We start from the raw sequence: 14,277 nt of genomic DNA, 5'->3' as shown, positions 1-14,277 counted from the left end.
CCTACCATTATTCCTACCGAAGTGGACCACCTCGCACTTGCCAACATTAAATTCCATTTGCCATTTCTTGGCCCATTCGCCCAGCCTATCTAGATCCTTCTGTAGACTCTGCCCACCCTCCGCACAATTTGCCTTTCCACCAAAGACATTGAGTCTGAGGACCACCCCACCCCTCCTCCAGCCCCCGCTCCTTGCAACATCAATTAGTGAAAACAACTTTACTTTGTTTACCTTCTTTGTAAACCTGTCATAATTTTACACATCTCTATCTCCCCTTTAACCTCCTTTAATGCAGCATCTCCAGTCTAACCTTGTGGCTAAACTCCCTCATCCCTGGAATCATTCCATAAATCTCCTCAGTGAAGGTCAGATCCTTCTGAAAATGGGCACAATCCTCTACTTGTGGCAGATCAGAATTTGATAACATTCAGCAGGATTTCCTTGCTCTTGCCCTCAATAATTCTCATTTATGGAGCCCAGAATTGGTAAGCTATGCTGATTATGCTGTCTTCTAAGATTTATGCACTGCCACATCCCTCATTTGCTGCATACCCTTTGGAAATGCTGCTCAGTCGATACTGCCTCTATTATCAGCCAATCTATTAGCTGTCCTGTTGCAGCGGTTTGGTATCAGCCACAGTGCTACATTTGATATCACTGGCAGATATTTCATTTTGTATTCCCATATTGAAGTAATTTATATATAAAAAACCTGATCCTTGGGGGATACCACTATCTGTCCAGTTTGAAAACTAACCATTGCCATGACTATTTACCATCTTTAAGCAAATCTATTTTTATCCAATTTGACGCTGACTGTGAACCTCAATTTTGTTAACCAACATGTTATGTGCTGCCACATCAAACACGTTTTTGTAGTCCAGATAAACAACCTTCATCACTTGATCAACAAATTCAATTAGTCACACAAGATTTGCCTATTACAAATCTATGCTAGCACTCCTTAATTAACCTAAACCTTTACAAGTGCCTAATAATCTTGCCCTTATTACTCCCAAAACCTTACCCGTAACTGATGTTAAATAGACTGGCCACACTACCCTCAAACTCATTCTGGAATGTGCACCTCCCACTGGAACATCAGGATAAGCCTTTCCACTATCTCCACCCCCTTCTCCTACAGCAACATGGGATGCAAGCCGTTCGGACCAGGCAGCTTATCCAGCTAAGCACAAGCAGACTCTCCAGTAACTTATAGTGTGGAGGGAGGCCATTCGGCCCATCGAGTCTGTACCAACCACAGTCTCACCCAGCCCCTAGCCCCACCTATTTATTCTGCTGGTCCGCCCCCGACACTGAGTCAATTTAGCATGGCTAATCAACCTAACTCGCACATCTTTGGACTCTGGGAGGAAACCTATGCAGACACAGGGAGAATGTGCAAACTCCACACAGACAGTGACCCAAGCCCAGGAATTGAATTCAGATCCCTGGCACTGAGGCAGCTGTGCTAACCACTGTACCACCCTGACAATCCATACTCATCTCATCCATTATCTCTAACATTTGCCGATATTTCACCTCCCACAGTAAACACTGATACAAAGTACTCATTCCAAATTCTAGCCTCGTCCTGTAGCTCGGTAAATATCATCCTCTTTATCTCTAATTGGATCCATACCACCTCGTACGTCTTGCTTATTTACATACCACATGACAATGTGCTTTCTTTATAGTTCCATTGTATTCTGATTCTCTTCACCATTATTTTCCTCCTCACTTCTGCTCTCAACTGATTGTATTTAAACTGGTTCTTGCTTGAAGAATTTATCCAACATCATACACCCTGCTTTTTGTTTCATCATATTTTCTATCTCCTTCATCATCCAAGGAGTCCTGGTTTTCGTTCCTGTACCTGGAACATAAGTAGGCTGTATCTGAAACAAGCTTGATCTCTAGTTAACTTAGCGAGATCCCCCTCCCACCTACATCCCACTGATATTCACCCTCTTCCAAATTAGAAGTTCTACCACAGATTGTTCTTTGCATTCCTCTTCAAATCTTATACATGATCATTTTTACCCGAATGTTACCCCAGATATCGAGTCTACCTTATTTTCCAGCACCAGATCTAGTAATGCCTCCTCCCATCTGGCTATTTATGTCTGTGGCTCACCTACTTTATTTTAAATCTCTGCATTCCTTGTAATTCTTCTTTGTTCACTACCATTAATAAGGTTCTACTTGCTTCTCTAGTACTTTTCAACACACTCACATTCTTCTTTTCTATTTCTATATGATGGTGTTCATCTGCTGCAATTTTAAACTTCCCCACTCTGCTGAACCTGCCTGTGAGGAGTTCATTCCCAGTCCTGTTGGAATGCAACCTGTACCTTTAAGTAATACAAGCAAGTTACTGTGGCTGCTGGAATCTGAAACCAAAAAAGAAAATCTCAGCATCTGCAAGGACAGAAAAGAGCTGATGTTGAGTCCAGATCATAGAATCATAGAACCCTACAGTGCCGAAGGAGGCCCTTCGGCCCATCGAGTCTGCACCGAACACAATCCCACCCAGGCCCTACCCCCATATCCCTACATATTATGCCCACTAATCCCTCTAACCTACACATCCCTGGACACTAAGGGGCAGTTTCTTAGCACGGCCAATCAACCTAACCCACACATCTTTGGACTGTGGGAGGAATCCCACGCAGACACGAGGAGAATGTGCAAACTCCACACAGACAGTGACCCGAGCCAGGAATTGAACAATTGAACCAGGACCCTGGAGCTCTGAAGCAGCAATGCTAACCACTGTGCTACCGTGCCGCCCACATGGCCCTTTGTCAAAGCCTTTGTGTATCCTGTCCCAGAATTTGTCCCAGTGTCCCAAGACTTTGGGGCCCTCCCTCATACACTATGCCCAAAGCCACGTGTTGGTCCTCCCAATCTTCCAGTTTTTACTCTAATACTTGGTGATGGGAGTAATCAGAGATTCTTTTAACCTTTACCCCAGCTCCTGAAAATATAACTGTAGGACATCAATACTTGTGCTCTCTATGTCATGAATATAAAATGTATCACCATTTCTGGATCTCTCTCTCCCTTCCTGTAGAATATGCTGCACCCTGTCCAATGATGGCACTAGGAAGGCAATGCAGCACGTGGAACTCATGGTGATGATCACACAGATGTCTGTCTCACTGAAGTCTCCTATAACGACTGCATTTCTGTTCCCTCCTGTGCAAGGCTTTGCATTAGTGCTATGGTTGGAACTGCACTCCCTTAGGGTATCACCACTCTCTACAGTTTCCAATGCTGAGTAGCAGTTTGAGTTGAAAATGCCCAAAGACAATTTCTGCCTCTTGCTACTTTTCCTGATTGCTGCCCATTTACTCTTATTGCCTGCTCAAACATACAATCCAGGAAGTTCTCATCCTCCCTGATGCTCTGCTCAGAAATCTGAGCTGGAGACACTTCATAAAAACATGATTGCCTGAGACACGGAGTGTCCCACGTGGCACAGGGATTGCAAACAATGGGTCTTAGCTGCTTGTCCATGATTCCCCACTTTCGAGAACCTAGTTTGCAGCTTGTTTAAACAATTAATTCTAATGAATGCTTCTAGATTTCAGCTTTCGGGTCTCTCTGACTGTTCCTGGTTTTTCAGCATCTCCTGCCTCATCTCAGCAAATGCCCAAGTTTCTGCATTCCCCATTTCCTCCTCTTCACCACTGCTGCCCTTGCCTTTAGCACACCTTCCTTCTCCTTTGAAGTGTTCTTCAGTTAAAGCCACTCGACAAAAGCAAGATGTTCTGAATCCAGCACGGTCTGTAGGGATCCGTGGTGAGCCTCTATCAGAGTGGCTTCTGACACCACAATTCCAAAATTCAAAAAGCTAGACGCTCTTGTGTGGAAAATATATTTTTACTTTGGTTTCTGTGTTATTGGCAGTCAAAGGTATCAAATGAACTGAAAAATCTGGCACTTTGCACCGAGTCCAATCATTTCTTTATTGATTAAACCGGAAAGAAACTGTTCAAAGTTGAATAAATATGTTGCATTTATTTCTTCTTCTTTCTTGATCCTTTGTTGGTAGATTTACTCAGATTTTGAGCAGAATTTCTTGGTATCTGGCTTGCTGACCACTCATCCTGAAGTTGCTGCAATAATTCAGCTGTGAGGTGTCCTTGTTGAACTAGCCTTTCACTCAGAGTGTTACCTCCAGCTCTCTCTGGTCTATCTGATTTACAAACCACTGCTCTGTAGCCTAAAGCCTTGGACCCTCGAATTCGTCTTGATCCACTGAAGGCCTGATCAGGGGTGTTTGCATCCTCCACATTTATCTTCCCATTTGTCCATGTTCCTCTCTGAACAGAGGCATCATCGGCTCCTGCGGAGATGGAGTCTGAAGCACGAATCAGTCGGGTGATATTCTTCACTCCAATCTGTATAATGCTGTCCAGCTCCGTCTGAATATCTCGGACAAGATTCACATCTGGGAACATATCCATGAACCGATAACTGAAACAGGTAACAAGGGAGAGAGATTAACACCAATCTACAGCAAGGTCAGGAACCAATCCAGTCCAAGGAGAGAAACCAATTATAGTTGAGAGGAGGGATGAGATGGCAGAAGAACCATCAAATGAGGCCAAATGGATTGAACTGAGGTAAAAAGGAGCAAACACACTACTAGGAATGTACTATAGACTCCCAAGTTTCAGAGGCAGATAGAAGAGCAATTGTGTAGGCAAATCTCCAAAAACTGTAAAACAGGGTTACCCGAATATTAACTGGAATTAAATTAGCTTGAAAGACACAGAGGAGTCAGAATTCTTCAAATTAATTGCAAGCTCAGCTAGAGAGGGTGGCTCTAGGCTTTGCTTTCCAGCATGAAGCTGGGCTATGAGTTCAGAAGCACTTTAGTGGAAAAGGTCATAATTCAGTTTGATTTTGAGTAGTTATGGAAAAGAGTGCAGATAAACCAGGAGGAAAGCTCTCGACTGGGGAAAACTGCATTTACTGAATTGTGATTTAGCTGAAGTGAACTCAGTGGGAGGCCGACAAGGGGGAAATTGTGAGAGTTTCAACCAAATCCTTAAAGCTGGTCGTACGCTGCTGGAAGTTTTTGAGCCATTTTGAAGTGAACAAATGTCTGGAATGTTAACACTATTTCCATGGCTTAAACATTCCAGTCAAGAGAACACAATGGCTCAGCAGACGTTCGCTCTGCTCCAGCTAGTTACAGTCAAGGACAGCTATTCACAAGCCATAATCTCCAATAATGGTGCAATGGCTTAAGCATTAACGGGTTCAACGAGAACACTCCACTTAAAAGTTTAAAGTTTATTTATTAATGTCATCAGTAGGCTTACATTAACACTGCAATGAAGCTACTCTGAAAATCCCTAAGTCGCCACACTCTGGCACTCGTTCGAGAGAATTTAGCATGGCCAATGTACCTAACCAGCACGTCTTTCGGACTGTGAGAGGAAACCAGAACACCCGGAGGAAACCCACGCAGCTACTGTGAGAACGTGCAGATTCTGCACAGACAGTGACCTGAGCCAGGAATCGAACCTGGGTCCCTGGTGCTGTGAGGCAGCAGTGCTAACACTGTGCTACCTGTAACAATCTGAAACTCGTAAGATATGACAGGGATAAAAGCAAAATACTGCAGATGCTGGAATCTGAAACAAAAACAGAAAATGCTGGAAAATCTAAGCAGGTCTGACAGCATCTGTGGAGTTAGAATAGAGCCAACGTTTCCGTCTCTACTAGTGTCTCTGGCAGCTTATTCCAGATACTCACCAATCTGTGTGAAAAAATTACTCCTCTGGAACCTTTTGTATCTCTCCCCTCCCACCTTAAACCTATGCCCTCTAGTTTTAGACTCCACTACCTTTGAGAAAAGATTTAACTACCTAGCTGATCTATGCCCCTCATTATTTTATACATCTTTATAAGATCACCCCTAAGTCTCCTACACACAGAGAATAAAGTCCCAGTCTATCCAGCCTCTCCTTTCCTGCACGCTTTCTAGTTTAATAATCACAATTGTACACAGTATTCAAAGTGTGGCCTTACTAATGCCTTAGACAACTTCAATAAGACATTCCAACTTGTGTAGTCAATGTTCTGACCAATGAAGTCAAACATGCCGAATGCTGCCTTCACAACTGTCCACTTGTGATTCCACCTTCAAGGAGCTATGAACTTGTACCCCAAGATCTCTTTGTTACATAACTCTCCCCAACGCCCTACCATTAACTAAGTAAGTCCTTCCCTCGTCCAAAAGGCCTGTTTCTGAGCTGTAAGTTTCTATATGGTTCTATAGGGGCCCTGGCAGACATACCTAAAATGTCAGTATTCACGGGGGAGGTGCCGGATGATTGGACGGTGGCTCATGCTGTTCCGTTGTTTAAAAAAGGTTCCAAAAGAAATCCGGGAAATTATAGGCCAGTAAGTTTGACGTCGGTGGTGGGCAAGTTATTGGAAGGTATGATAAGGGATAGGATCTACAAATATTTGGATAGACAGGGACTTATTAGGGAGAGTCAACATGGCTTTGTGCGTGGTAGGTCATGTTTGACCAATCTATTAGAGTTTTTCACAGAGTCACCAGGAAAGTGGATGAAGGGAAGGTGGTGGTTTGTTGTTTGTCATCTACATCAATGATCTGGATGATAATGTGGTAAATTGGATCAGCAAATTTGCTGATGATGTAAAGATCGGAGGTGTAGTGGACAGTGAGGAAGGTTTTCAAAGCTTGCAGAGGGATTTGGACCAACTAGAAAAATGGGCTGAAAAATGGCAAATGGAATTTAACGCAGACAAGTGTGAGGTATTGCACTTTGAAAGGACAAACCAAGGTAGAACATACAGGCTAAACTGTAGAATTCTGAAGAGTGCAGTTGAACAGAGGGATCTGGGAATACAGGTACAGAATTCCCTAAAAGTGACGTCACAAGTGGATAGGGTCGTAAAGAGTGCTTTTGGTACATTGGCCTTTATAAATCGGAGTATCGAGTATAAAAGTTGGAGTGTTATGGTGAGGTTGTATAAGGCATTGGTGAGGCCGAATTTAGAGTGTTGTGTACAGTTTTGGTCACTTAGTTACAGGAAAGATGTAAATAAAGTTGAAAGAGTGCAAAGAAGGTTCACAAGGATGTTGCTGGCACTTGAGAAGCTGAGTTACAGAGAGATTGAATAGGTTAGGACTTTATTCCCTGGAGCGTAGAAGAATGAGGGGAGGTTTGATAGAGGTGTATAAGATTTTGATGGGTAAAGATAGAGTGAATGCAAGCAGGCTTTTTCCACTGAGGCTAGGGGAGAAAAAAAATCAGAGGGCATGGGTTAAGGGTGAAAGGAGAAAAGTTTAAAGGGAATATTAGGGGGGGAATTCTTCACGCAGAGAGTGGTGGGAGTGTGGAATGAGCTACCAGATAAAATGGTAAATGCTTTTAACATTTAAGAAAAACTTGGACGGGTTCATGGATGAGAGGGGTGTGGAGGGATATGGTCCAACTGCAGGTCAGTGGGACTATGCAAAAAATGGATCGGCACAGACAAGAAGGGCCAAAAGGCCTGTTTCTGAGCTGTAATTTTCTATGGTTCAATCTACCAAAATATATCACCTGACATCTATCTAAATTAAACTCCATCTGCCATTTGTCAGCCTACTGGCCCAATTGATCAAGATCCCGTTGCAGTCTTAGATTACCTTTTGCGCTGTCCACTATGCCACCAATCTTGGTGTCATGTGCAAACTTACTAACCATGCCTCCTAAATTCTCATCCAAATCATTAATATAAATGACAAATAACAGTGGACCCAGCACCCATTCCCTGAGGCACACCACTGGTACAGACCTCCAGTTTGACAAACAATCCTCTACAACCATCCTCTGGCTTCTGTCATCCAGCCAATTTTGTATCCATTTTGCTACCTCACCCTGGATCCCGTGAAATTTAACCTCATGCAACAACCTACCATGCGGTACCTTGCCAAATGCCTTCCTTTGGCAGATAAGGCAAAAGATAAAGTCCATGTAGACAACATCAACTGCACTGCCCTCATCTACCTTCTTGGTTACCCCTTCAAAAAACTCAATCAAATTTGTGAAACATGATTTTCCACTCACAAAGCCATGCTGACTGTCCCTAATCAATCTTTGCATCTCCAAATGCCTGTAGATCCTGTCTCTCAGAATACCTTCTAACAACTTATCCATTACAGAACAAAGAACAACACAGCACGGGAAACAGGCCCTTCGGCCCAACCAGCCCGCGCCGCCATTTAACACTATGAGTCCCCTCTCCACCCATTTGTAGTTCTCAGGCTTTTCCCTGCAGCCCCTTTTTAAATAATGGCACAATATTTGCAACCCTCAATTTTCAGGCATCTCAGTTGTGGCTGTCGAAGATTCAAATATCACTGCTCGGGGACCCGCAATTTCTTCCCTAGCCTTTTGTGTCCCCTTTTTGCCCCCCCCATGATTTCTGTCTTAACAGAAGTCTCACTTCTGGAAACTTATCCTCCAGTTTAGATGGGTAGTCAGAGGAGAAATCAGGACCATTGGACTTTTGATTCCGGACTCTGGTTTCACACAACCTCATAATTTTATTGTGCCTGTGCTCTGAATCCTCTTCCTTATACCCCCATTTATTGTGCGAGTGCAAATGGGATGGAAGTTGCAAAACTGCCCTTGCCTGTGTGTAAAATGAACCAACCCTTTCTATTTTATCTCAGCTTAAGTTTGTGTGTAAATAATTCATTAAGGATTGAATGGTTTCAAGGAGATGGATATATTTTTAATAAAGAAGGAAAGAGGGATATGGGAACAGGTGGGGAGGTGGATTTGAGACCAGGGAGAGATCAACCATGATCTGATTGAAAGGAAGAGCAGGCTCGAAGGGCTGAATTTGCCTACTTCTGCTCCTAGTTCCTATGTTCATATGAAACACTCCAAATTTAAGGGTTGGGGAAAGTACACCACCACCTATAATGGAGGAAATTAAATTCAAAAAACCTCACTATTTAGATGGGTAGTGAGAGGAGAAATCAGGGCAGTTTAAATTAAGCCCCTTCTTCCCCTAACAAGAGGTAGTATTAATGGGTTAAACATCAAAAACAAAGCCTGGAGAAAATGTATCCTAGGTTATGAAGAGAAGCAAACGACAAGAGACTCCCAAATCATAATTTTTCAATCCTTTCTGGCTGTAGGCTTGGTGCCAGTGGACAGAAGAGCTAATGTTGCCCCACTGCTTAAAATGGACCATTTAAATTGTTTAAACAATTACAGGTCAGATCAGTCGGCCTAATCTCAGTGGTGGTAAAATTATTGGAACAAAACTCAAAGGAAAGGATAAGCTTTCTTCTAGAAAAATATGATTAATCAATGACAGCAAGCATGGAAATTTTAAGGGAAAGTTGTGCCTGACTGAAGAAGGGGATTTGAAACCAGCAAGTAAGATTCATAGGCAGAATGCAGTCTTTAAGAGGACAGAGGATCAGTAAAAAGTTAAATGATTATTAGACAAGTTAACACAAACAGTTATGTTATTCACATACATATGTGAATGCAGTAATGGAATGAAAACAAGTAGTTAGGATTTTAAAACATATTTGCTGATAACGAAGGAGGTAAAGGAAAGTGTTAAAAGCGGAGGCGTTTAGAGTAGCTAAGAGTAGTGGGCGAGAAGAGGATTGGGAGAGGTTTAAATATCAACAAAGAATGACAAAGAAGTTGATAAAGAAGGGTGGGATAAACTATGAAGCTGGGCTAGCGCTTAATATAAAAAAGGATAGTAAGAGTTTTTATAAATATATAAAAAGGAAGAGGCTGACTAGGGTGAACATTGGACCCTTAGAGGATGAGAGGGGGGACTTAGTGGTAGGGGATGGGAAAATGGCTGAGGCCTTGAATAACTTTTTTGTTTCGGTCTTCACGGAGGAGGACGTGAATAATTTGCCGGGGGTTAGCGATGGAAAGATGGTAGGAGTGGAGGGTCTGAATCACATTATTGTTACTAGAGAGGCAGTGCTCGAAAGACTGGAGGGACTGATTGTGGACAAGTCCCCAGGACCAGATGGAATGCATCCAAGGGTTCCGAAAGAAATGGCGGAGGTGATAATGGATGCCTTGATGATTATTTTCCAAACATCGCTGGATTCTGGGGAAGTGCCGGAAGATTGGAAAACGGCTAATGTTACGCCGTTGTTTAAGAAGGGTGGCAGGCAAAAGGCAGGGAATTATAGGCCGGTTAGTTTAACGTCTGTTGTAGGTAAGATGTTAGAATCCGTGATCAAGGAGAAAATAGCGAGGCATCTTGAGGAGAATTGTTTGATAGAGCAGACACAGCACGGTTTCGTTAAGGGAAGTCGTGTCTGACAAATTTATTGGAGTTCTATGAGGATGTGTCTAGGGCGGTGGATAGAGGAGAGCCGGTGGATGTGGTGTTTCTTGATTTTCAGAAGGCCTTTGATAAGGTGCCACACAAGAGGTTATTACAGAAGGTCAGGGGGCATGGAGTTGGGGGTAGGGTGTTAGCGTGGATAGAGGATTGGCTGTCTAATAGGAGGCAGAGAGTGGGGGTTAATGGGTGCTATTCGGATTGGCGGTTGGTGACTAGTGGAGTGCCCCAGGGGTCGGTGCTGGGGCCTCAGCTATTTACCATTTATGTAGATGATCTGGAGGAGGGAACCGAGTGTATGGTGTCGAAATTTGCTGATGACACCAAGACTGGTGGAACGGCAAATTGTGCAGAGGGTGTGGAAAGTTTGCAGAAGGATCTAGATAGGCTGGGCGAATGGGCCAGCAAATGGCAAATGGAATTTAATGTTGGCAAGTGTGAAGTTGTCCACTTTGGTAGGAAGGACTATTACTTACATGGCGAAAAACTGCAGCATGCAACAGTGCAGAGGGACCTCGGGGTCCTTGTGCATGAGTCGCAAAAACCCAGCCTGCAGGTGCAGCAGGTGGTCAGGAAGGCGAATGGGATGCTGGCCTTCATAGCGAGGGGGATTGAATATAAAAGTAGGGAGGTCTTGCTGCAACTGTACAGGGCACTGGTGAGGCTGCAGCTGGAGTACTATGTGCAGTTTTGGTCGCTGCACTTACGCAAGGATATTTTGGCCTTGGAGGAGTGCAGAGGAGGTTTACTAAGCTGATACCAGAGTTGAGGGGGTTGAACTATGAGGAGAGGCTGAATAAACTAGGCTTGTACTCGTTAGACTTTAGAAGAATGAGGGGGATCTCATTGAGACATATAAGATGATGAATGGGATGGATAGGATAGAGGTGGAGAGGCTCTTCCCGCTCAGAAAGGACAGTAGGACTAGAGGGCACAGCCTCAAGATAAAGGGGGGGCGGTTTAGAATGGAGTTGAGGAGGAACTTCTTCACTCAAAGGGTGGTGAATCTCTGGAATTCTCTGCCCGTTGAAGTGGTGGAGGCTGCCTTGCTAAATATTTTTAAGACGTGGGTTGATGGGTTTTTGATAAGAGAGGGGATTAAGGGTTATGGGGAGAGGGCGGGAATGTGGAACTGAGCCACGACAGATCAGCCATGATCTTATTGAATGGCGGGGCAGGCTCAAAGGGCTAGATGGCCTTCTCCTGCTCCTATTTCTTATGTTCTTATGATGTTTCAAACATCATAAGCATTAGCCAAGCAAAGTCACCACAATGTATTGTGGTCAGCTTAAAGCCACAAGTCTGGGAACTGGTTAGTCAGCAATAGTCTTATCAGGAAAATTCCTAGGCGGGTATTGTAGTAGGGAATGAGTTAATGAACTTTGTGAGAGAATGAGAAAAATATCCAGTAGCCTAGATGCAGACTGTTTTCATATATTTCAGATAAATTGTTTTCGTGTGCCCAGACTGTAGCTGCCCTTGCTATTGTACACAAGTTTATGATAAGCCCGCTTAGAAATGTAGTTGACCCAGCTTGTAGTTATGTTGTGTCTTTAATTTCGTGGACTTTCGCCTAATATAGTGAAGCCTGCATGTCCTAAATATATTTTATATATATATATTCATTATATACTGCTTATGCGTCATGTACTAACATATTATACATATACATATGTTACATAACTTACGAGCACAGATTGTTATACCGGCCCGTTAAGTTTAACTTGTCTTGTCGGCCTGTATGTTAGCTAAGAGCTAATCACACACGTCAATTGCGACCCTGAGATAACCATGAAGAAATGCCGAGGCAGCCATGGTCCCATGATGGAGGACAACCCACAGCCTGGGAACCTGCTGAGAATGAGAAGATGCGTACGTGACCGGGGGGGTATAAATGTATGCTCTTAACTTGTAATCGGGGAAATGCCTGGGGAACCGCTGTTGTGTGACAGGTGTATCTCCCAAAAGCTTTTGAATAAACTGCTGTACTTTGACTCACAATTAGTCTCAGGGATATCTTTACCTACAACAGGTATGTATTCTACAACATTAACGAATGGATGCAGTCACTGCCCACACACAAGGATAGATATACCCCTGGCTGCAGGAATACATGTCTACTCAACTTGGCAGTGAGCCAGTGGAAATGTACATTTTGACCTTGCACTAGCATCTGCCAGCACCAAGCGACAGGGAAGTAATTACAGCCAAGAGAAGCAATATCCAGATTTGAAGAACAAATAGAATATCACCATGATATTCAGTATCATATGGCTGGCTGAACTACTTGAAAGAAATTTGTATCGATGTATGACTGTTCATTGAAATTGATTTTAAGCTAATGAAAGGTGGAATTATTGATTAGAAGAAAGTATAATTGATCTGCTGGGCCCATTGTTCTTTATATTAATAATGTGGATGAGAATATAGGAGGCATGGTTAGTAAGTTTGCAGATGACACCAAGATTGATGGCATAGTGCACAGTGAGGAAGATTATCTCCAATTGCAGCAGGATCTTGATCAATTGGGCCAGTGGGCTGACGAATGGCAGATGGAGTTTAATTGAGACAAATGTGAGGTAATGCATTTTGGTAGATTGAACCAAGGCAGGACTTACTCAGTTAATGGTAGGGAGTTGGGGAGATTACACAGCCAAGAGACCTAAGGATACATGTTCATAGCTCCTTGAAATTGGAGTCACAGGTGGACAAAGTGGTGAAGAAGGCATTCGGCATGCTTGGTTTCATCGGTCAGAACATTGAATACTGGAGTCAGGACGTCTTGTTGAAGTTGTACAAGATATTGATAAGGCCACACTTGGAATACTGTGTGCAATTCTGGTCACCCTATTATAGAAAGGATATTATTAAACCACAGAGGTTTACTAGGATGCTACAGGGGATTCGATGGATTGAGTTATAAGGACAGGCTGATTTGACTGGGACTATTTTCTCTGGAGCGTAGGAGGATGAGATTAATAAATAATGAGGGACAATAGACAAGGTAGATAGTTAATATCTTTTCCCAAAGGTAGGGGAGTCTAAAACTAGAGGGCATAGGTTTAAGGTGAGGGGGAGAGCTACAAAAATGTCCAGACAGGTAATTTTTTCACACAGAGGGTGCTGAGTGTCTGGAACAAGCTGCCAGAGGCAGTAGTAGAAGTGGATACAATTTTATCTCTTAAAAAGCATTTAGATAGTTACATGGGTACGATGGGTATACAGAAATTGGAATTAGTTTAGTGGTTTCAAAAAAAGGGTGCATGGACAATTTGGGCCAAAGAGCCTGCTTCCATGCTGTAAACCTCTATGACTGTACAGTAAGAAGTTTCACAACACCAGGTTAAAGTCCAACACGTTTATTTGGTAGCACAAGCCACTAGCTTTCAGAGCGCTGCCCCTTCATCAGGTAAGTAGGAGTTATGTTCACAAACAGGGCACATAAAGACACAAGTGCAATTTACAAAATAATGGTTGGAGTGCGAGTCTTCGATTGCAAGTCTATGACTGTACTGCAGATCTTTCAGAAAGGTTCTGTAGCTCTATTCCCAGAGGCGTTTAACCCTTTTGGAAGTCTCCTGTCAGCTGTACGTTTGGATTGTTTTGTTCTATGTTTTGCGTTGAATACGTTTTATGTCTTTGCACAGAGATTTTTGCCTTGCGAGCTTTGAATTGTCTAAGACATAATTGGCCACTTTCAAATTTCCCCACAACTGATGAATTTGATTGCATTTTGAGGAAGTAGTAAAGAGGGTCAATGACATTAATGTCTATACTCAACCAGCCCTCACTAGCAAACCCAAAAAGTTAGGTATGATTTGGCGATTGGACAGCATCTGCCGAACAATCCTGAGTGCATTAATAGCTACATTAACAACTAATTTAAGATGATTAGTC

General features: G+C 43.1%; 1 protein-coding gene across 4 annotated transcripts in view; it reads right to left on the bottom strand.

Moving 5' to 3' along the window:
- Positions 1 to 2,665: 2,665 nt before the first annotated feature.
- Positions 2,666 to 14,277, bottom strand: part of supv3l1 (SUV3-like helicase) — a 62,742-nt gene continuing 51,130 nt past the window's right edge. For all 4 annotated transcript variants that reach the window (XM_080205373.1, XM_080205376.1, XM_080205375.1 and 1 more), the window contains one exon: positions 2,666 to 4,485. In XM_080205373.1, the coding sequence (XP_080061499.1) occupies positions 4,026 to 4,485 (460 nt within the window). In that variant the 3' untranslated portion in view covers positions 2,666 to 4,025. The remainder of the gene's footprint in view (positions 4,486 to 14,277) is intronic.

The sequence above is a fragment of the Carcharhinus amblyrhynchos genome, chromosome 17, assembly GCF_965287045.1.
Source record: "Carcharhinus amblyrhynchos chromosome 17, sCarAmb.v2.hapA, whole genome shotgun sequence".
Taxonomy (NCBI): Eukaryota; Metazoa; Chordata; class Chondrichthyes; order Carcharhiniformes; family Carcharhinidae; genus Carcharhinus; species Carcharhinus amblyrhynchos.
This window is presented reverse-complemented; position numbering and strand designations above follow the sequence as displayed.